General features: G+C 50.7%; 2 protein-coding genes and 1 pseudogene across 4 annotated transcripts in view; 1 reads left to right on the forward strand and 2 right to left on the reverse strand.

Moving 5' to 3' along the window:
• The window catches only part of FZR1 (fizzy and cell division cycle 20 related 1), an 18418-nt gene extending 18090 nt beyond the window's left edge, over window positions 1–328 (reverse strand). The window contains exon 1 of one of the 3 annotated variants that reach the window (XM_061150703.1): window positions 180–328. The gene's annotated coding sequence lies outside the window, so the exon portion shown is untranslated. The remainder of the gene's footprint in view (window positions 1–179) is intronic. The other 2 variants (XM_061150701.1, XM_061150702.1) reach the window with 2 other exon arrangements.
• Window positions 1–22445, forward strand: part of DOHH (deoxyhypusine hydroxylase) — a 22931-nt gene extending 486 nt beyond the window's left edge. The window contains exons 2-5 of the mRNA XM_061150707.1: window positions 16906–17236; window positions 18954–19030; window positions 20384–20624; window positions 21710–22445. Coding sequence (XP_061006690.1) covers window positions 16963–17236; window positions 18954–19030; window positions 20384–20624; window positions 21710–22029 — 912 coding nt within the window. The 5' untranslated portion in view covers window positions 16906–16962 and the 3' untranslated portion in view covers window positions 22030–22445. The remainder of the gene's footprint in view (window positions 1–16905; window positions 17237–18953; window positions 19031–20383; window positions 20625–21709) is intronic.
• Window positions 4055–4939, reverse strand: LOC133062788 (proteasome maturation protein-like; annotated as a pseudogene).
• Window positions 22446–23743: the final 1298 nt, after the last annotated feature.

The following is a 23743-nucleotide window of genomic DNA, read 5'->3' on the forward strand; positions in this document are numbered from 1 at the left end:
GCGGCGCTAGGAGGTCTGGCCGGCTCCCGGATGGGGGGCTCAAGCTTGGGAGTGGTGGGTCGGATCGCCGGCTCGTTTTCGGGGGCCCGGGACAGACCCACGCCGCTGCCAGGCCCGGCCCGGCTCCGGGGTCGCAGCTCGGGTCCAGGGGGCGGGTCCCCAGACCTCAGCCGCCTCACCTGGCTCGCTCCCGTTCGCCCGCTGGCTCCACCGGCCCCGCCTCTCCCGGCGCCGCGACGCGCCCACCGTGCTGCGCGCAGCTCCGCTGCGTCCGGCCGCGGCCGCAGCTGACGGGATCCCGGGCTCCGCGCTCCTTAATATGGCGTCGGCCGCTGCTCGGCGGCCTCCGGCGCCCTCCTCCGCCGCGCGCGCTCCCGCGACCGGCCACGCCCCCGCGCCGGCGCGCTGGGTGCCGCCGCCACGCCCCGCCACGCCCCCGCGCGCCCGGGCATCGGGCCCGCGCCCCTTCACGCCCCGCCCACTTTGCGCGGTTGCGCCTGCGTGTCTCGGGCATCTCGGGAGGACGTGACGTAAGTTGCGATTCGAATCAATACAGGAAGCGTAGCGCGACAGGTTGCCCAGGGCAACCGCACCTGAACCGGATCTCGGCCCTAGGGAGGCGGCTACGTGGGAATCTGGGGTAGTGACCCGGTTCAGTTTAGGGCGTGGTTGTTAGAGGACCGTCGCAGAAACAGGTGCCCCTTGGGCAGATCCACTATCGCAATGAATGTCGCAGTCACACCCCCAGATAAGCGCAGGTGGGTGCTGGTTGTGCAAACCCCACTGCCTGTTGAAACACATTTACTCATTCATTCAATACCATATTATAGTCCTCTGGGTGCTCCTCCAGATCCTCCAAGCAGGGAACTGAGAAATGGAGTAGTTCCTGTGGTGTCGATAACCAAGGATGTTAGAGTCATCAGCAATTGTAGCCCTCCAGTGTGAGCCAGTGAACTTGAGGGAACGTGGGAAGGAGAGTATCTGCCCTCTATCAGCCCTCAGACTAGAGTCACTCCCTCTGGAGAGCCCAGAGGGACTCAGGGTGTGAAAACAGGATATCGTCCCGAGATAGCTGAGGTGCATATCAAAGGAATGATTTCACTGAGCCCAGACTCTAGCATCTTCTCATACAGAGAAAAGTGCTAAATTCCTTAACTTGGGTTATCTGGTTTTCTTTAATTCACAAAATTACTTTGGACGTTCAGACTACTTGCCTTTTGTTGCAAAACTTCTATGTAACCTGACTCCTACACACACACACACACACACTCTCTCTCTCTCTCTCTCTCTCTCTCTCTTTCTCTCTCTCTCTCCCTCCCCTCCAAGCAGTTCTCTCAGGGTTACTTGAGATGCTGCCTCCTGGACTTCAGTCCTAAAAATTTCCTCCAAATAAAACATAACTCTCAACCTCTAGGTCACTTGTATTTTTTTTCCAGTCGACAAAACAGAAAAAAATCTCTGTTCAAAAACTGGGCAAATGAGCCAAATGGACATTTCTCCAAAGAAAGGAAATAAATGGCCAACTCATGAAAAAAAAATACTCACCACCTGTAGTACAGGAAGAAATGCAAAATCAGATCACAAAGCTACCACTTCAGCCTACTGTATGGCTGTGATTTAAAAAACCAAATACCCACCACCACCCAGGAAATAGATTGTTGGCAAAGGCATAGAACCTTCATACATTGCTGGTGGGATTGTAAAATGGGGCAGCCACTGTGGGAACAGTTCAGCCAGTGCCCATAAAGGCATATGTAGAATTACCAGATGACCCAGCAAGTCCACTCCTAGAATTGGAGATCTGTGTGAAAATCTGTGAAAAGTGAAAGCCGCTCAGTCATGTCCAACTGTTTGGGACCCCATGGTCTATACAGTCCATGGAATTCTCCTGGTCAGAATACTGGAGTGGGTAGCCTTTCCCTTCTCCAGGGGATCTTCCCAACCCAGGGATCCAACCCAGGTCTCCCACATAGCAGGCGGATTCTTTACAAGCTGAGCCACAAAGGAAGCCCAAATTTTATCAGAGAAGTGAGAAAATGCAGAAAGAAAGGTAAACAGTCAATACAAAATAATAATAGTTTAGACATTAAAGTCAAGGAAAGATATACCCAACGGAATGCAGAGTTTCAGAGAATAACAAGGAGAGACAAGGAGACTTTCTTCAATGAACAATGCAAAGAAATAGAGAAAAACAACAGAATGGGAAAGACTAGCGATCTATTCACAAAAATTGGAGATATCAAAGGAATATTTCATGCAAGGATGGACATGATAAAGGACAGAAACAGTAAGGACCTAACGGAAGGAGGAGAGATTAAGAAGAGGTGGCAAGAATACACAGAAGAACTGTACCAAAAAGATCTTAATGACCTGGACAACCACAACGGTGTGAGCACTCACCCAAAGCCAGACATCCTGGAGTGTGAAGTCAAGTGGGCCTTAGGAAGCATTACTACCAACAAAGCTAGTGGAGGTGATGGAATTCCAGCTGACTATTTCAAATCCAAAAAGATGATGCTGTTAAAGTGCTGCACTCAATATGTCAGCAAATTTGGAAAACCCAGCAGTGGCCACAGGACTGGAAAAGGTTAGTTTTCATCCCAATTCCAAAGAAGGGCAGTGCTAAAGAATGTTCAAGTTACCATACAAGTGCACTCATTTTCAGAGAAGGAAATGGCAACCCACTCCAGTATTCTTGACTGGAAAATCCCATGGACAGAGGAGCCTCGTAGGCTACAGTCCATGGGGTTGCAAAGAGTAGGACACAACTGAGCAACTTCACTTTCACTTTTCACTTTCATGCATTGGAGAAGGAAATGGCAACCCACTCCAGTGTTCTTGCCTGGAGAATCCCAGGGACAGGGGACCCTGGTGGGCTGCTGTCTATGGGGTCACACAGAGTTTGACACTACTGAAGTGACTTAGCAGCAGCAGCAGCAGCAGCACCCATTTCACATGCTAGTAAGGTTATGCTCAAAATCCTTCAAGCTAGGCTTCAGCAGTACTTGAGTCGAGAACTTCCAGATGTACAAGAAAAGGCAGAGGAACCAGAGATCAAATTGCCAACATTTGTTGGGATGATAGAGAAAGCAAGGGAATTCCAGAAAAACTTCTACTTCTGTTTCGTTGACTACACAAAAGCTTTTGATTATGTGGATCACAACAAACTGGAAAATTCTTAAAGAGATAGGAATACCAGGCCATCTTACCTGCCTCCTGAGAAATCTGTATGCAGGTCAAGAAGCAACAGTTAGAACCTTACATGGAACAAAGGACTGGTTCAAAATTGGGAACTGAGTATGACAAAGGTATATATTGTCACCCTGTTTATTTAACTTATATGCAGAGTACATGAAGTGAAATGCTGGGCTGGATAAGTTACAAGCTGGAATCAAGCCTGCCAGGAGAAATATCAAAAACCTCAGATACACAGATGATACCACTTTACTGGCAGAAAGCAAAGAGGAACTAAAGCGCCTCTTGATGAGGGGGAAAGAGGTGAGTGGAAAGCTGGTTTAAAACTCAATATTCAAAAAACTAAGATCATGGCATCTGGTCCCATCACTTCATGGCAAATAGAAGGGATAATAGTGGAAGCAGTGACAGATTTTCTCTTCTTGGGTTCCAAAATCACTGTGGATGGTGACTGCAGGTGTGAAATTAGAAGACTCATGCTTCTTGGAAGGAAAGCTATGACAAACCTAGACAGTGTATTAAAAAGCAGAGACATCACTTTGCTGACCAAGGTCTGTATAATCAAAGTTATGGTCTTTCCAATAGTCATGTATGGATGTGAGTGAAAGTGAAAGTGCTAGTCGCTCAGTTGTGTGTGATTTTTTTGTAACCGCATGGACTGTAGCCTTCAAGTTTCCTCTGTCCATGGGATTTTTCAGGCCAGAATACTGGAGGGGGTTGCCATTTCCTACTCCAGGGGATCTTCCTGACTCAGGGATCAAACCTGGGTCTCCTGCCTTAGCAGGCAGATTCTTTACCATCTGAGTCACCTGGGAAGCCCCTTAAACAAGACACAGCCCCTCTATTTCCATCAGCCGCATTATAGCCAACCAAGTTTATCTCCAACCATCAAGTGGGGTTCTCCAAGTAGTTCACTTTGTGACAGGTCATTAAGAATATCTTCTCAAAAAAAAAAAAAAAAGAATATCTTCTCAAATCTGGACTTCCCTGGTAGCACAGTAGTTAAGAATCTGCCTGCCAACACAGGGGACATGGGTTCGATCTCTGCTCCAGGAAGATCCCAAATGCTGCAGACCAACTAAGCCTGAGTGCCGCAAGAACCGAGCCCATGCCCTAGAGCCAGTGCTCAGCAATAAGAGAAGCCACGCGATGATCTGCCCAAACATAGCAACAAAGACCCACCACATCTAACATACATTTTTTTAAAAAGTTTTAAAAAGGGATCTCTTCAGATCCAGTCGTCTGATTGTTATCCCTCATACTATCCAGTGAAAGGTTTGAGCTTGGAAGAAATGGAAGACGCTGAGCCTGTGCTGCTTCGAATTCCATCTGCAGTTTTAGTGGCACAAAGGGCCTCTGGATGTTTCTCAGTGTGGAAAAGTTCATTTTATCTCAGTTGGGCTGGAAAGTTTTTTCTGGCCATTCAAGAGGATGACCAGGCAAAAGTTCATTTTTTCACACAAGGAAAACCCTGTGGAAGAAGATCATGACTTTCAAAAAGTCCACTTGCTGGAAACTCAATAACTGGAATCCTGTCGTTTGGCTGAGATTCAAGTCCTCTAGCAGGAATCTTCAACTTCCTTGGGCATAGCTTCCTTGTCTGTGTGTGTGTGTGTGTGTGTTTAAGATTTATTTATTTTCTTTTTGGCTGTGCTGGGGTTTTGTTGCTGTGCGCAGGCTTTCTCTAGTTGCAACAAGTAGGGGCTACTTCCGTCACATGCTCAGGCTTCCCGTCGTGGAGCATGGGCTTGAGGTGGGCGGCCTCCGTCACTGCAGCACATGGGCTCAATAGTTGTGACGCACTAGCCTAGTGGTCCTGTGGCATGTGGGATCATCCCGAACCAGGGATCAAACCCATGTCCCTCGCGTTGCAAGGCAGATTCTTAACCACTGGGCCACCAGGGAAGCCCTTCTGTGTATGTTCTGCGTGCAGTTACCATCAGGGAAAACTGGGTGAAGGGTACACTGCAATCTTCTGTATGATTTCTTACAACGGCATATGACTCTACCATCATCTCAATGTAAATGTCTATTTTTTAAAAACTTAAAAAAAAAAAAATGTGACCACACCCTGCTGCTTGTGGGACCTTAGTTCCCTCACCAGGGATTGAATCCGCAACTACTGAAGCCTGAGCGCCTAGAGCCTGTGCGGTGCAACAAGAGAAGCCACTGCAATGCGGGGTCCTCACCCTGCAACGAAGAGTGGCCCCTGCTCACTGCAACTAGAGAAAGCCCAGGCAGCAAAAAAAAAAAAAGACAACCAACAAAGACCTACTATGTAGCACAGGGAACTATATTCAGTATCTTGTAATGATCTACAGTGGAAAAGAATCTGAAAAAGAATATATATATGTATAACTGGAAAAAGAGTTATAGATATAGTCATACATACAAATGGACTTCCCTGGTGACTCAGATGGTTACAAATCCTCCCGCAATGCAGGAGACCTGGATTTGATCCCTGGGTTGGGAAGTTGCCCTGGAGAAGGGAATGGCAACCCACTCCAGTATTCTTACCTGGAGAATTCCATCCACAGAGGAGCATACAGTCTGTGGTGTCACAGGGTCAGACATGACTAAGTGACTAACTTAACTTTTAACACATACAAATAACTGAATCACTTTGCTGTATACTGGAAACTAACAACATTATAAATCAACTGTACTTCAATTATTAAAAAAAAAAAAATAGGACCCTCAGAGCTGAAAGTGGGTTGGGTCTGACTCAGCACAGACTGCCCCTTCGTTATCAGTCTCCCCACAAACCTGCATGTTCAAGATTCCAAGTTCACAGAGGTACACAGGCCCAGCTGCTGTGGGTGTGGCATCCGCTATCTGCTTCCTTCAGCCTTGGGTCTATCTCCTCTCACTCCCAGAGCTTCCCTGGGGCTGCTCACGCCTGGCATGCAGTCCCAAGCCTTCCGGAGTCAACACAGCGCCTGGTCCCTGGGGAAGCTCAGTGTGGATATAAGCCCGAGCCACCCAATGTGGTTGTTGACGGTGGCCCTGCAAGCCAGGCAGGTCCGCTGTTAAGCCAGCTCTCTGGGATCAGTTTTCGAACACACAGGAGGAGAATGGAAAAGTACTATGTACTTATACACTACTTATACTTCCCCGGCAGCTCAGTGGTAAAGAATGCACCTGCCATGCAGGAGCCACAGGAGATGTGGGTTCCATCCCTAGGTCAGGAAGATCTCCTGGAGGAAGGCATGGCAACCCACTCCAGTGTTCTTGCCTGGGATATCCCATGGACAGAGGAAACAGTCGAACACGACAGAAGTGACTTAGCACACATGCACATGCCGGAGTTCAATCCCTGCTTCTCTGGGAATTAAGATCCCACAAGCCCCAAAGTACAACCAAAAAAAAAAGGGAGGGGGGGCTTCCCTGGCGGCTCAGTGGTAAAGAATCTGCCTGCAATGCAGGAGATATAGATTCGATCCCTGATCCAGGAAGATCCCACATGCCTCAGAGCAACTAAGCCTGTGCGCCACAATCCCTGAAGCCCACAAGCCCTAGAGCCAATGCTCCACAGGAGAAATCACCGCAATGAGAAGCCTACACACTCCAACTAGAGAGTAGCCCCCACTCACCGCAACTAGAGAAAGCCTGAACAGCGAGGAAGACCCAGCACAGACAAAAATAAATAAATAAATTAGTTTTTTAATGTCAGGTTTTTTTTTAAGATAACCAAAAAAATATCTACTATACAGCACAGGGAGCTCTACTTAATATTTGTAATAGCCTGTAAGGGAAAAAAATCTTAAAAAGCATGAAAATATGCATATGTATCACTGAATCACTGGGCTGTACACCTGGAACTTAACGCAACATTGTAAATCAGGTCTACTCCAGTGAAACGTAAGAAATGAAAAGTAACAGCAATTGGGATATCAGCTCCAAGAGGCCAGAGACTGCTTGTTCTCAATGCCTGCCATGCAGCAGATAATAAATATTTGCAAAATGAATGACTGAATGTTTACATCAGCCGTTGGCCTATCAAAGAGACTTCTCTGCTGTGCATGGCATGTTGATGCTGTTCATTCATGGACCTCATGCTTGTTTGTTTTTTTAATAATTTTATTTATTTACTTTTGACTGTGCTGGGTCTTCCTTGCTGTGCTGGTTTTTTTTTAGTTGCAGTGAGCGGGGGCTGCCGTCTAGTTGAGGTGCACGGGCTTCTCATTGCAATAGCTTCTCTTGTTGCAGAGTGTGGGCTCCAGTTGTGACTTGCGGGATCTAGAGCAAAGCCTCAACAATGTGGCTTAGTTGCTCCAGGGCATCTGGAATCCAACTCATCTCCTGCACATGCAGGTGGATTCTTTACCAGTGAGCCAGGTGGGAAGCCCATATGTAATTTACATATCTAAGTCTATTTATCTAAATTGTGGTGTTCAAGGGGCAAAGGCTCAGGTGGTAAAGAATCTGCCTGCAATGCGGGAGACCCAGGTTCAGTCCCTGAGTTGGGAGGATCCTGTAGAGAAAGGAATGACAACCCACTCCAGTATTCTCGCCTGGTGAATTGCATGGGCAGAGGAGCCTGGTGGGCTACAGTCCATGGGGTCGCAAAGAGTCAGAAACAACTGAGAAACTAACACTCTCACTTTTCAAGGGACAAAGGAACAAGATAAGCCCGAAGGGCCTCAGAACAGGGAACAGAAAGTACCAGGCCCTTCTCGCCAATTTGTTTGCTCCCCAGCTATAAAAACAGGCAGACAAACCTCGTTCAGCGTTACCTCTCCCTGGCTCTCTGGAAGCTGGCCTGCTGCTCCAACTGCGACTAATAAACTCTATTAAACTCTAATAAAAATAAACTCTAATAATAAACTCTAAACTCTAATAAACTCTATTCCCTTTCCTTCTGTGTCTCGTCTGAAAATTCATTTCCAGCTCTCACATGACATAAATGAGACCCCATTATTGAGTCTGTGCCTTGCTTTCTTTGCTTTTTTTTTTTTTTTTAATTCGGTCCTGTGTTTATTTATTCACTTTTGGCTATGCTGTGACTTCGTTGCTACATGGGTTTTTTTTCTAGTTGTGGTGATCGGGGGCTCCTCTCTAGTTGCGGTGCCTGGGCTTCTCCTGTCACAGAGCACGGGCTCTAGGGTCCTCCGGCTTCAGTAGCTGTGGCGAAAGGGCTTAGTTGCCCCTCAGCATGTGAAATCTTCCCAGACCAGGGATCAAACTTGTGTCCGCTGCGTTGGCAGGCGGAGTCTCAACCACTGGACCACAAAGGAAGTCCTTCAGCATCTATTTTGTGCCAGGCATGGAACGGCAGCTGGGGATCCACTTAGTGATTCAATATACATTGACTCACAAGAGACACTATCAGGAATTTTGTGACCAGGCTGTGATGGGAATATTTACACGCCAAGAATTGGCAAATACTGCAAATCAGGGTTTTAAATTATTTTTTCCAGGTTGTTCATTAACCAGCACACCATTGTATCTCATCATGGAGAACAAATCAGACGTAAATCGCTGCTCTCATGGTGCTTACATCCTAGTGTGTCCTAGTGGTGAAAGTAGTAAACAAAGCAATTAAGTAAAATGTACAGTAAAATATGGGCTTCCTGGGTGGCTCAGTGGTAAGAATCCACATGCCAATGCAGGAGACAAGGATTTGAGCCCTGGGTTGGAAAGATCCCCTAGAGGAGGGCATGGCAACCCACTCCAGTGTTCTTGCCTGGAGAATCCCCATGGACAGAGGAGCGTGGCTGGCTACAGTCCACGGGATGGAAAAGAGTTGGACACGACTAAAGTGAGTGAGCTCCCACATACAGTAAAATATAGATGCTGTGGAGAAGAATAAATCAGGGGACTGGGTAAAGGACTGCAGAGACTGAGGTAATTAAAATGCCCAGGTAGGCTTCCTGGAGGAGGTAACATTTGCGCAAAGGAGCAAACACTTGGCACTTGAGTGAAAGAGTGAACAAAGGTGTTTGGAGGACCACGTCTTCAAGGCAGAGGGCACAGCATACACAAAGGCTTGGGGGCAGGACTCTGTCTGGTGTGTTGGAGGAACAGCGGGGAGGCCGTGTTTCTGGAGCAGAGTGGGCGCGGGGGAGAGAGGAAGCAAAAGAGGGCTGGGAGAGGACGGGCAGGTCGTGCAAGGCCTCGTGGGCTGCACGAGGACGCAGGCTTTTACTCAGGGTGGTGGGAGTCCTGGAGGGCTGCGGGCAGAGCAAAGGCGGTGCCTGACTCAGGCGCTCACACGCTCCCTCTAGTGGCTGGTGCGGGGAAGACAGACTGTGGTGTTGAGGGTGGGAGCAGTCGCTGGTGCTCACAGGCGCCCTCAGGTGGCTTCCTCGGGGAGGACAGAATGTGGGGGAAAGGAGAGAGGTGGGGCGGGGGTGTTCAGGGTGGAGGCGCCTTTACTGGTCCAAGTGAGTGATGATGAGAACTGAACGCTGAGGGAGGCAGAAGAGGAAGTTAGTGGGGTTTTTTTCCGCCATTTCAAATAATGTGGAAACGAATGCTTCTTTTTTCACTTTTTTTTTTACCCTTAGTGTCAGTGAAATTCCTCAAAATGGATTTGCAGACTCAAAGATTCATTTAATAGTTAAAACACTTTTCAAATATTTAACGTTGGAATGTTGAAACATGGAGAATAGATATTGCCCTCCTTTTCCCCACCACCTATTTTTCAGTTTATAATGAAAACTTTCAAGTATACAGAAAAATTGAAAGACTTTTACAATGAATTGTCATATGCCTACTGTCCACTTTCTCAATGAACACTTTGCTAATTTTGCCCTATTCTGTATTTATCCATCCTTTTATCCATTCACCAGTATATCTCACTTTTTAATGCATCTCCAAACAAGTTGCATACGTCACATCCATTAGGATGGCTACCATCAAAAAGAAAATAACAGGACTTCCTGTTTGCCAAAAGTTTTATTTTCCTTTTAGGTTCAAAGGATTCCTTAAGAAAAGAAACCACTTGTCAAACACACAATAAACACTTACAATATTTAATAGAGGATTATTTAATTTCAAGATGCAGCCATTAAAAAAAGAGAAATAGAGGGCTTTGCTGGTGGCTCAGTGGTAAAGAATCTGTCTCCCAATGCAGGGGACATGATTCAATCCCTGATCTTGGAAGATCCCACATGCCTCAGAGCAACTAAACCTGTCCACCATAACTCTTTAGAGCCCAGGAACTGCAGCTACTGAAGCCTGTATGCCTAGAGCTCTGCAACAAGAGAAGTCATTGCAATGAGAAGCCTGAGTACCACAACAAAGAGTAGTCTCTGCTCACTGCAACTAGAGAAAGCCCATGCAAAAACGGCAAAGACCCAGGGCAGCCAGAAATAAGTAAATATTTTTTTTTTGTTTGTTTAAGGAAGGAAATAGAAACAATAGAGAAAAGTAACAGCACACACATCACCAGATTCGGCTGACCAACATCCAGACTTGAACAGCATTAGGAAGTCCCTTGTTAACAGGATAGGTCTCAGGTGGTGCATCCAGCCAACTGGTAAGATTTCAAACTGCAGTTTCGGGCACGCCCACTTCTAATCCCAGGCAGAAAATGATATCATCATCAGTTTGAGAGCAAAATTTTAGCTCAGGCTTTTCTTTGAACTTTTACAATACTGTTTGTTTCACCTCATGAGTCATAAGACTTCTTAAACCCCAGGGGGTTGACCAGATCCTCAGAGGCTTAAGAGATTCCAGGACTAACTTCCTTTCTTATCTATAGTGCTGCCTGGCTTGCTGTGCTTGCAGGCAGACACAGAATCCCAGCAGTGTCTAGGCAGGTCAGAAGCAGGTCAGAGGCCTGCTACCCTGCTTCTGAAGTCTGAACAGGACTTCCTCCATTTTAATTTCCCTAACACTTCCCTGGTGGTCCAGTGGTTGCAACTTTGCCTTCCAATTCAGAGGGTACAGACAATTCAGAGGGTATGGGTTTGATTCCTGAGAAAGAAAGATGCCAGATGCCTCTTAGCCAAAAAAGAAAAAAAAGGAACCCAGAACATAAAATGGAAACAATATTGTAACAAATTCAATGAAGATTTAAAAAATGGTGTACATTAAAAAAAAAAAAAAAACTGAAAAAAAACAGCAGAAAATAACAAGGGTTTCTATGAGAAAGAGGAAGAATTGGAATCCTTGTTTGTTGCTGGTGGGAACATAAGATAGTTCAGCTATAGACAACAGTTCAGCAGTTCCTCAAAGAGTTAAACATAGAACTACTCTATGATCTAGAAATTCCACTCTTGGGTATATGCCCAGAAGATTTGAAAATAGGGACTCAAAGAGGTACACCTCTTTGTACACCAATGTTCATAGCAGCATTATTTACAATAGCCAAAAGGTGGAAACAATCCAAATACCCACTGATGGATGAATAGATAAACAAAATGTGGTTCCACTCATGCAGTAGGAAGGAAATTAAAAAGGAAGGAAGTTCTGACATATGCTACAGTGTGGATGAACTCTGAAGCTAACTATGCTTAGCAAAATAAACCAGGCACAAAAGGACAAATATTGTTTGATCCCACTTGCTAAGGTTCCGAGAGTAGTCAAATTCATAGAGAGAAAATATGCTACAGGTTACCAAGGTCTGAGGTCACTGTGAATAATGCTGTGATGAACACGGGTGTGCAATTATGGAGTCCCTGCTTTCATTTCTCTCTAGGAGTGGAATTGTTGGATCATATGCAGGAAACCCTGGTTCAATTCCTTGATCGGGAAGATCTGTTGGGGAAAGGATAGGCTACCCACTCCAGTATTCTTGGGCTTCCCTGGTGGCTCAGGACGGTAAAGAATCTACCTGCAATGTGGGAGACCTGGGTTCAATCCCTGGAGAAGGGAACGGCTACCCATTTCAGTATTCTCGCCTGGAGAATTCCATGGACAGAGGAGCCTGGCAGGCTATAGTCCATGGTGTCTCAAAGAGACAAGAGACTGACATGACTGAGTGACTTTCACTTTTTTGATGCTAAGTCTATGTTTAACTTTTTGAGGAACTACTATTTTGACATAATCCCTTACAAGCTCTCTTTTCTTTGTAGGCAGCATCCTGGAGACAAAGCGGTAAGATGAATGAAGTGACTGAATTCCAACTCTATTTCATATTTCAGAAGTAGAGTTAACTGGATGGTTAGTATAGGGAGGTTAATGGTGCTTGCTCCTTGGAAGAAAAGCTGTAACAAACCTAGGCAGTATATTAAAAAGCAGAGACATTACTTTACGGACAAAGGTCAGTCTAGTGAAAGCTATGGTTTTTCCAGTAGTCATGTATAGATGTGAGGGTTGGACCATAAAGAAAGCTGAGTGCTGAAGAACTGATGCTTTTGAACTGTGGTGTTGGAGAAGACTCGAGAGTCCCTTGGACAGCAAGGAGATCCAACCAGTCCATCCTAAAGGAGATCAGTCCTGAATATTCATTGGAAGGACTGATGCTGAAGCTGAAGCTCCAATTCTTTGGCCAGCCGATGCAAAGAACTGACTCATTGGAAAAGCCCGTGATGCTGAGAAAGATTGAAGGCAGGAGGAGAAGGGGAGAACAAAGGATGAGACGGTTGGATGGCATCACTGACTGGATGGACATGAGTTTGAGCAAGCTCCGGGAGCTGGTGATGGACAGGGAAGCCTGGCGTGCCGCAGTCCATGGGAATCACAGAGTCGGACACGACTGAGCCACTGAACTGAACTGGATGGTTCATGGCGGCTCCATCCACTGTAAGCGTAGGAAACCTTGCGCTTATCCTGATCGGAACTCTCCCAAATGCCATATGCAATCCAGGTGCAAATCCTGTTCGTTCCACCTTCAAAATTAACTCAGAATCTGAATATTTCTCTTTGCCTCCACCGTCCCTCCGGTCTGTTTCCTTTTTTGGTGGGGAGGAGAGCCATACAGCAGGTGGGATCTTAGTTCCCTAACCAGGGAGCAAACCTGAGCCCCCTGCACTGGGAGTGTGTCTTAATCACCGGACCACCAGGGAAGTCCCATAAAGTGTTTGTTAAATGAATAAATAAATGAATGAATAAATGACTAGGTCAAGTCCTTTTTTCATTCCTCCCTATCTAGCATTTAGCTAGTCCATTGGCCACGCCCCTGAGACTTGACCACGCCCCAGGAACACTAAGCAAGGGGCGTAGCTTGCCGGCCCCACCTCTCGGCTGAATCGGGACAAACCATTTCCATTCGTCGTACCGGGTGGGGAGGCCGGAGAGGAAATCTCTTGCGTGTAAAGGATGGAAGCTGCTCTTCCCTTTCCCTGAGAAGTGCCCGTAGATTCCTCCTGAGGTGTGAGTGTGAGCTATGGCACCGTTGCTAACTCGGGCTTGCGGGCCCACTCACGCTGCGGAGCCTTAGATTGGATCCTCCCTCAGCGCTGCGTTGGTGCCGTCCGGCCTGGTCACGCGGGCGGCAAGATGGCGGCCCCCAGAGCGCTGTAGCAGTGTCGCGGTTGGCGAAGTGTTGGTGGCAGCGGCCGCGGAGCGGGCGGTCCCGTGGATCCTCCGATCTGGTAGCTCACTGGGGTGTTCCGGAGGCGAGGGGGACGAGGAGGACGCCTCACTGGGGTCCCGGCGCTGGGATTCTTTCGCTGGGGAGTAGAAACGCCTCCCTTCTGGGACGTCCCGGCGAACTATTTCGCTCCAGTTCTGCAGACCCTGTCTCCGGAAATGCGCGTAGTGAAGAATCAGCACGTGGGGCGCGGGGGAAGGTCCCATGTTGGGTGACTTCTTTCTCGGGGTTCTGGGAGAACCAAACTGTGAAGCATCAGGTTCTGGAGGACACACGTAAACGGATCTTGTTTTTCAGTCGCTTAGTTGTGTCTGACACTTTGCTGCCCCATGGATTGCAGCATGTCAGACTTTCCTTTCCTTCATCATCTCCCGGAGTTCGCTTAAACTCATGTCCATTGAGTCGGTGATGCCATGAGATATCAGTTCCTGGGAGTCTTTTCCTAGGAGCTTTGGGGAGCCGGTCGTTGCTGGGGGATTCTGGGAGCTGCCCCGTGTTGGGGCGACCTGCCTTTTAGCGGGGGCGGGGGGGGGGTTAGTTATCGGAGGTCTTTTTGTTGGGAATTCTTGGTTTAGAGGGGGCGGATTTCGGGAATTCGGAACTTCCCGTCTTCCATTCCTTACTCATGCTTCATTGAAGTCTTGTCTCTGAGACACAACTTTGCAGGGGCGAGCGGATTCCCCTATGCCTTGATTGGGGACTGATCTCTGTAACCCCACGTTCACACCCTTGTCCCCCTTCCCACTGAAAAAATGGACCTAGAATTATGAGTAGTGGGCGTCCAGGTGGCCAGGTGTACCCCGCGACACGCACACTTTACCCTCCTGAACACAGAAGTGGATGTTGGGCTACACGCAGAAGTAAGTTAACACCAGCTCTGGTTTATCAAATGCATAGTAAGTACCAGCGGTGGTATTAAGTGCTCTGTGGGTGTTATTCCATTCGCAGCAACTCAGTGAGTTCCCTGTGCCCCTTAAACCCGTTTTGCAGATGATACAGAGTTATACTGTGTATAAGGTGCTCAGTACCCTGCCTGGCAGGCAGTGGATAATCAGTTCATTCAACAATACTTAAGTGCCTGCTGCTGTGGGTACAGACACTGTGCTAGGCCTTGGGGACACAGCAGGAAGCAAAATAGTGTTTCTCCTTTGTGTCTCGAAGGAGTCCCTGCACAGACCGGGAGTCAGGAGTCCTGACTTGGCTGTGTGACCCCAGACAGGTCACAGCTCATCTGTTGTAGAACAATGAGTCGAATCTGGATGATCCCTAATGAGCTTACTCACCCGTGGCTTCTGCAGTTTCTGATGGTCCCTCTTTTGTGTTTATTTATGTATTCATTTATTCATTTGGCTGTGCCGAATCTCAGTTGTGGCGCAAGGGGTCTAGTTCCCTGACCAGGGTTCAAAGCCAGGTCCTGCATTGGGAGCTCAGAAACTTAGCCAGCGGGCCAACAGGAAAGTCCCTGATGATCCCTGTTTTGAGTGCCACCTCCTTTGATGGTCACCTGTGCTCAGACAACCGCACCTCCCTTATTATACCAGGTTGGCCCTACTGGCTCCGCTGGGAGCCACAGCCTGCTGGTCAGGTTCACGAAGCGTCCTTACTGGTCTGGAGGATGAAGACCAGCCTCAGCTGCGCCCTTTCATTTTAATCCTTTCAACCCTGCGTTTGTGGTTTAGACCTTGACTCTGGAGCCCAGCTGCCGGGATCTCTAACTCTTCACTGGGCTCTTAGGCAAGTGCTTCACCTCTCTGTGGTTGGTGGCCCTCCTGTGAAACACTGACGACCATGGTGCTTGTCTCAAAGGGTTATGGAGAGGACGGAGCGAGTTTAGGAGTGTCAGGGCTTAGAACAGATGACTGGCATGTAGCGCATCCTGTGTAAATGTCAGTTGCTATTTTTGTTATGGTCATTGTTCTTTTTAATTTTTTTTTTTTTTTAATGTAGATGATTTTTAAAGTCTTTGTTGAATTTGTTACAATATTGCTTCTGTTTTATGTCTTGGCATTTTGGCCGCAAGGCATGTGGGATCTCAACTTTCCAACTAGGGATGGAACCCACACCCTGTGGGTTGGAAGGCAAATTTTTAACCACAGGACAGCCAGGGAAGTCCCTTACTTTTCTTTAAAAAAAAAAATTTATTGTTTATTTTTTGGTTGTGCTGGGTCTTGCAGGCTTTCTCTAATTGCCGTGTGTGGTCTTCTCATTGCGGTGACTTCTCCTGTTGTGGAGCACGGGCTCTAGGCCGCTCTCGGGCTTTGGTATGGCAGCACCCTGGCTCAGCAGCTGTGGCTCGCAGGCTTAGTTGCCCCACAGCCTGTGACATCTTCCCGGACCAGGGATCAAATCAGTGTCCCTTGCATTGGCAGGCAGATTCTTAACCGCTGGACCGCCAGGGAAGTCCATGGTCATTGTTCTTATTCAGGAATTGTGTGTTGGGAGTACAGGGGTGACTAGCACTCAGTCCCTGCCTTCAGAGTTTTAGCAGCTTACCAACAACAACAATGTAGGATCTTAGCTCCCCGACCAGGGATGGAACCTGCGTACCCTGCACTGGAAGGCGGATTCTTAACCACTAGACCACCGGGGACGTCCTCAGCAGCTCTAAACAGTAGTAATGCTATTTTTCAGTCTCTGTGGGTCAGGGATCCAGGCCTGGTTTAGCCGGGTGGCTGTGGCTCTGATCTCTGATCTCGCATGAGGTTGCATGCAGACCCTGGCCGGGCATCATCATCTGAGGGCTGGGCTGGGGCTGGGGATGGGAGGCTTCAGTTTCTCCACCATGTGGGCCCCTGGAGCCACAAGGAGGAAGCCACAGGGTCCCTTACGACCCTCCCACGTCACATTGCCTTTTCTCTTATATCCCGTTATTCACCCGGGTCAGCCCTATTCACTGTGGGGTGGGGGGTGAGGTCCACACAGTCCACAAACACCAGGAGGTGAGGGTCCCTGAAGACCATGTTGGGGACCAGTCTCCACAGCCCCTCTGGCTGCTGTGTGGCTAGCAGACCAGCTGAGGTCATTGGTGATGTAGATCGAGGCCACAGGTCCAGAGAGGAAAAGGGCTTAGGGAAGGCCACACAGCAGGTAGGCAGGGCCAGACCCAGACACCCAGGCTGTTCTGCAGTTTGGAAACCACCCCGCTGAGGTCCTAACTCGGAGATGAACGAGTCAGCTAGCAGCAAATGGCACCTTTAACATGGCATCTCGGTTTCCGCCCCCAGCAGGTTCTCAAGCTGAGAGTCCCCTGCTTTAGCCCAAGTGGGGAGGAAGGCAGCATCGCCATGGTGACGGAGCAGGAGGTGGAGGCAGTGGGGCAGACACTGGTTGACCCCCAGCAGCCCCTGCAGGCCCGCTTCCGGGCACTGTTCACACTGCGTGGGCTCGGGGGCCCAGTGGCCATTGCCTGGATTAGCCGGGCCTTCGATGATGACTCAGCCCTGCTCAAGCATGAGCTGGCCTACTGCCTGGGCCAAATGCAGGACCGGCGGGCCATCCCCGTGCTGCTGGACGTGCTGCGGGACACCCAGCAGGAGCCCATGGTGCGCCACGAGGCAGGTGAGCGGGGACGAGGTGCGGGTATGCCTGGTGAGCACTGGGAGGGGTGGGTGGTGAATGCCTCCGACCATCTCTGCCCCACGTCTCAGCTCTGCTGCCGAAGCAGGAGAGCCAATAAACCCCAGGTAATAGATGGGCGTTGCCTTCAGCCAGTCCAGCTTTATGGGCCCTGAGATATGAATTTCACGAGTCATAAATTGTGATCCCTTTGTTTTTGTTTTTATTTTTTTGGTCGCTCCATGTGGCATTTGGTATCTTAGCTCTTTCACCAGGGATTGAACCCACACCCCTTGCATTGGAAGCTCAGAGTCTTTACCATTGGACCACCTGAAGTCCCTGGTCTCTTTGATTAAAAGAAAATACACAGACAATGCGGGAGACCTGGGCTTGATCCCTGGGTCAGGAAGATCCCCTGGGGAAGGAAATGACAACCCACTCCAGTATTCTTGCCTGGAGAATCCTATGAACAGGGGAGCCTGGCAGGCTACAGTCCATGGGGTTGCCAAGAGACGGACACGACTGAGTGACTTAAAAAAAAAAACAGTTAAAATTGGAAATACCATTCTTTGCTCATACAAAGACAGGCAGTGGCCATAGACGGCCAACCCGAGGTTACTCAGTCACTTCACTTACTGGACAATTTTTTTTCTTTTTATGGCCACTCCAGATGGCTTGTGGGATCTTAGTTCCTCAACCAGGGATCAAACCTGTGCCCTCTGCAGAGAAGGCATGGAGTCCTAACCGCTGGACTGCCAGGAAATTCACTGGACAAATCATCTACTGTGGGCCAGGTGCTGTTCTCACAAGAGACTCAGATAGCCAGTGAGGGGCTGTGTTTCCATTTATGATTGTTCTTGGTCCTTTTGAATATTTCCCCAAGATAGTCTCCAGCTTTGCCAGGCTGCCTTGGACTCCTCTCAGGATCCCAACCATTGACTCCACTGGGAGCTCTCCTTACAGAGAAATGTTTGAACCCAAACCTCGATTTCTTGTGTGTGATTTTCTGGAATACCCAGTCATGTTATGGTGTAAACGCTTACCTAAGTGTGAAGGAGGAAAATAAAGCCTGGGAGGGGGTACCAGAGGTGTTGCCTTTTTTTTTTTGCCTTTCCATGGGATGTGTGGGATCCTAGTTCCCTGACCAGGGATTGAACCTGCGCCCAGTGCATTTGAAGCTCAGAGTCTCAACCACTGAACCACCAGGGAAGTCCAGCATTGCTGTTTTTAATTGCTGGACAGAGATCCAAGTGGAGTAAGGGAGTAATCTAGGTAGTTGTCTGGGGAAAGGGGTTCTGGGTGGTGCAAAGGCCCTGAGGCAGGATGGTGCCTGTCTGCTGACCCTCCTTGCCCACATGGCAGCTTGGAAACCTCCTCCAGGTTTTCAGGGCTCTCCTTGATGGACTCGACTCAGTGGAATGTTCTTGGCTCTCACCACCCATGTCCCCAAGTTGTAAGGACATGCTTTTCTGCGTCTCCCCTCTGGGCCATGAGCTCTAGGGCTGTGGGCCAGTGTGGGGTCTGAGCCAGGTTCCAGCAAAGTCTGATTTCTGGGGAAGGGACACTCATTGGTGCAGATTGATTCAGGGCTGGACTGGTCCCTGCTCCAAAACTCATGGCTGGGTGGCCCATCCACAGGACACAGGCAGGGGCAGTGGGGGAAGGCATCTGAGGTGTTTCCTCACCAGCCAGTGTGCACTCTCTGCCCTGTTCTTTTCAGGGGAGGCTCTGGGGGCCATTGGGGACCCAGAGGTGCTGGAGATCCTGAAGCAGTACTCTACTGACCCTGTTGTCGAGGTAACGCAGCACCCCCCCATGCCCACCCCCATCTCGGGTCCAGGAACTGACCTCAGACCCTGTGTCTGGTTGCCAGAGTGACCACCTGGCCCAGGGATGCTGAAAGAGGGCTGCAGTCAGGATGGACGCCGGCTACTGCCTCTTTGGGCAAAACTGGACTCTTCACTTTTAAAAAACTGAATTCTTGATTCACATGTAACACCTACCCTGCTCCACTGGCGCCAGCCCAGCCCCCACTCACCTCTCCCCTAGCCTCCCATGGGCAGTCCCTCCATCGTGTAGATTTCCCAACCCACCCACCTCTTCATCTCCGCCCAGCCTCATCCAATGTCTCCCTGCCGCGTTCCTTAGTTTTTCTTTAAACAACGACTTTATTGAGATGTGTCACATACCATAAAACTCACTCCCTGAAAGTGTGCATTTGGGTGGTTTTTAGTGGCTCAGCTGTTAAAGAATCCACCTGCAATGCCAGAGACCTGGGTTTGAACCCTGGGTTGGGAAGATCCCCTGGAGAAGGGAAAGACTACCCACTCCAGTATTCTGGCCTAGAGAATTTCATTGGACTGTATAGTCCATGGCATCTCAGAGAGTCAGACACAATTGAGCGACTTTGACTTTCACTTCGTACATCCATAGAGTTATAAAACCATCATCACTGTCTGATTCCCAGAACAGGCCATCCCCCCAGAAGGAAGCCCCATCCCCATAAGCAGTCACTCCCCACCCCTCCCCCAGCCCCTGACCTCCAGGAACCCACTCTCTGTGTCTGAGGACCTGCCTGCTCTGCACGTTTCCCGTCAGTGGAATCACACCCTGTGTGTCCTTCTGTGTCTGCTTCTCTCACTGAGCACCGTGGTCTCAGGGTCCATCCACATGGTAGCAGGTGTCTGGACTTCTCCCCTTTTCAGGGCTGAGTGATGCTCCTGTGTGTGGAGGGATCACTTTTATTTATCATCCATCATCTGTTAACCTATTCTCTGCCTCAAGACTCATGGTTTGTCATCACCTTTAGGACAGTAGTCTTAAGCAGTCTGGCCTGGCCTCCTCAGGTCATGTCTGTTGCTGGCACCCCCCTGACAGTCCTGCCTTGGGGCCTTTGCACTGGCTGATCCCACCTGATGCTTTTCTCACTGGTCACCTCCAAGTGACTCCTCCTGACCCACTGTTCCCCTATCACTCCCTGATCACAGCAGTCCCTGCTGGTTGTTTCCAGCCTGGAAGGATCAATTAGTCCAGAGTCTGTGGGCTCTGCCCCTGCTAAACTGGGAGCCCTGAGGGCTGGAGGGGGAGCTGGCATGTCCACTCCCTTCCTTCCCGTCCCCAGTGGCCGCCTGTGTGCCCCTCTCCCTGCAGGTGGCCGAGACATGCCAGCTGGCTGTCCGGCGGCTGGAGTGGCTGCAGCAGCACAGGGGGGAGTCAGCGGTCCGGGGGCCCTACCTGTCTGTGGACCCGGCCCCGCCCGCTGAGGAGCGCGACCTGGGGCGGCTGCGGGAGGCGCTGCTGGACGAGGCCCGGCCACTGTTCGACCGATACCGAGCCATGTTCGCCCTGCGCAACGCAGGAGGCAAGGAGGCCGCCCTGGCACTGGCCGAAGGTGAGGAGGGGCTTCGGGGGTTGGGGTCGGGGCCTTTGGGGAGGCCCTGTGGCCACATCTGTTGCATAGAGCTGCATAGCATCCTGGGGCAGGTGCTCTTATTACCCCCACTTCCCCGTAGTGGGAGCCTAGGCCCAGAGAGGCAGAGGGACTTGTCCAAGGTCACACAGCAGTCTCAGTTGCAGAGTTTGGGTTTGACCCCAGGGGCCCCCATTACCGTTACTGGTGGCATTTTCATCTCAGCTCTGCAGGGAGCCCTGTGCAGGTCTGAGGGGCTGTGGCTCCTCCAGCAGAAAAGAAGAGGAGGGGCCTCTGGGAATCCTGGGGTCCCTTGCTCCCTTCCCCCACGCCTGAGGTGGCTGCTTCTGGTCCACAGAGCGCTCAGAGCCCCTCTGTCTTCCTAGAGCTTCCTGTCTGGCCAGGGAGGTGCTGGGACATCACCACCACATGGACTCAGGGCGGGAGTGCAGAGGAGGCAGGTGTGGGTTTGTCCTGGGTGGTTGCCTGGAGCAGCAGCTGCACAGTCAGGCGGGCTGGCCTCCAGTCCCAGCTCTGCCTCCAGAGGACATCGGATCACAGGCAGGTCACTCCCAGGTCCAAGGGTTGGGGCCCCGTCAGGAGAAGTGTGGCCCCTCTGTGTGGCTCTGCTGGTGAAAGGCCCGGGACTCTGCCTATCAGGGTCACAAAGACTATAGAGTGTGGGGATCGTGCAGGAAATGACCCAGAAGCACAAATGTATAAGATGCCTGCAAATCGCACTGGGCGGTGGGGGCACAGTACGGAGTTGGGGGTGCAGGGGGACAGGACCGGAAGGAGGAGGCCATGCCCAGTCTGGCCCCCGGGGAGGCGGGCGGGAGGGCTGAGTTTCCAGTGCCCGGATGGGCCCACCCTGCCTCCCCAGTCCCTCTTGTGGCATAGGTCCCACCTCTGAACTCCGGGACTGGCGGGGGTGGGGTGTTGGGGAGTGCTCCCAGATACAGGAACCCCCTTTCGACCCCTCTCGGTCCCTCTGTCCCCCGGTGCCCCCTGCCAGGCCCCCTCCTCACTCTGTGGTGACCCCAGCCCGTGACCTCCTTCCCCTCTAGGCCTGCGCTGCGGCAGCGCCCTCTTCCGCCATGAGATCGGCTACGTTCTGGGCCAAATGCAGCAGGAGGCGGCAGTGCCCCAGCTGGCGGCGGCCCTGGCGCGGCTCACCGAGAGCCCCATGGTACGACATGAGTGCGCCGAGGCCCTGGGGGCCATCGCCCGGCCTGCCTGCCTGGCCGCCCTGCGGGCCCACGTGGCCGACCCTGAGCGTGTGGTGCGGGAGAGCTGCGAGGTGGCCCTGGACATGTATGAGCACGAGACTGGGTCGACCTTCCAGTATGCGGACGGCCTGGAGCGGCTGCGCTCACCCCTCTCCTAGGGCCTCCTCCCGGCCGTCTCCCATCTTGGACTCGGCGCATAAACCGTGTTGGAGTGAATCAGATCTTGCTTCCCTGTCTCCTGGCCCCTTTTGCATCTTGATTGCAGGCTCCCAGGGGCCACGCTGAAGTCACTTCTGCTGCTGAGCACGAGGCGGGGGGACCGAGGGGTTGTGGGAACAGAGCTGTGTTCTGGGGGGTCAGGGTGCGGTGGCCCAGCTTCTCTAGGAATGGAAGGGTGCAGGGAAGGCACTGTGGGGAAACCCAGGCCCCCAGGGTTGAGGGTGTTGGAGCTGTCCTTTGTGGGGTGGGGAGGTGGTCCCTGGGTGGGGTGGGATGGCTTGGAGCTAAGGGCTTAGGGAGGGCAAGCAGGTCCCAGGGACACAGCCTAGATGGACTATTAAATTATTTTTCCAAGCGATGACTCTCAGAGTGTGTTGGGGGGTGGCAGAGGTGAGGGACGGCAGCTCTAATGGAACATCTAAATGTGGGGGACAAAGGCGTGTAGAGAGCTCAGCTCTGGTGTCTGCCCTGCCCCAGAGACTGTGTGACCAACCACAAGCCAGTGCTCCTGTTTCACCATCAATTCCCAGGAATAAAATCTGCCCAGCCAGTTCCCTCCAAGCCAGACCTCATCCTCGCCCAGCCTTTACTGGGGACATAAGGGAAGGGGTTTTGTGGTATGGCTGAGAGCTCGGGCTATGAGTTCCCATCCCACCTCCTTCCCCTACGTCCTCCACCTGCAGTCTCAAGCAGCCCATTTACCGTTTTGTAAAATGGATGTTCGGAGAAGGCAATGGCAACCCACTCCAGTACTCTTGCCTGGAAAATCCCATGGGCAGAGGAGCCTGGTGGGCTGCAGTACATGGGGTCGCAAAGAGTCGGACACGACTGAGCTACTTCACTTTCACTTTTCACTTTCATTCATTGGAGAAGGAAATGGCAGCCCACTCCAGTGTTCTTGCCTAGAGAATCCCAGGGATGGCAGAGCCTGCTGGGCTGCCATCTATGGGTCGCACAGAGTCGGACACGACTGAAGTGACTTAGCAGCAGCAAAATGGGTGTTAACGAGAGAACTCATTTCATGTGTGACACATTTTCACACCAAGAAGTTCTCAGTTTCTACGTTGGCATCAGCTGGGTGTCTTACAACCCAGTTCAGTGCTGACACCATCTGCCCAGAGTAAGTGCAGACCCTCTGGGTTCAGGGGTCAGACCTGCCGAGTTGCCCCACTTCAGACCCTGGTCTCGAGTCTGGACCTCCAGTACTTCTGATCGACTGGTTATAATTTGGGGCTCCCACCACCCCCTCAAGTCAGGAAAACAATTTACTTACCTATTTATCATAAAGGAGGCAAATGAACAGCCAGATGAAGAGGCGCAAAGTCCAGGAGGGTCCCCAGCACAGGCGCATCTGTCCTCGTGGAGTTTGGGGTGGATGCTCTCACCCGCCCGGAAGCTCTCCAAGCCCCTTCCCGTAGGGTTTTCGGCATGGGCGCGGTCTGTTAAGTCGCCGTTGGCAATTAGCTCAGTTCCCAGCCCCTCTCCCTGGGGTACACTCAGTTGTGTTTCAGTCGTACCTGACTCTGCGACCCCGTGGACTGTAGCCCGCCAGGCTCCTCTGTCCATGGAATTCTCCAGGCAAGAATACTGGAGTGGGTTGCCATGCTCTCCTCCGGGGCATCTTGACCCAGGGATCGAACCCGGGTCTCTTGC

The sequence above is a fragment of the Dama dama genome, chromosome 9 (assembly GCF_033118175.1).
Source record: "Dama dama isolate Ldn47 chromosome 9, ASM3311817v1, whole genome shotgun sequence".
Lineage (NCBI taxonomy): Eukaryota > Metazoa > Chordata > Mammalia > Artiodactyla > Cervidae > Dama > Dama dama.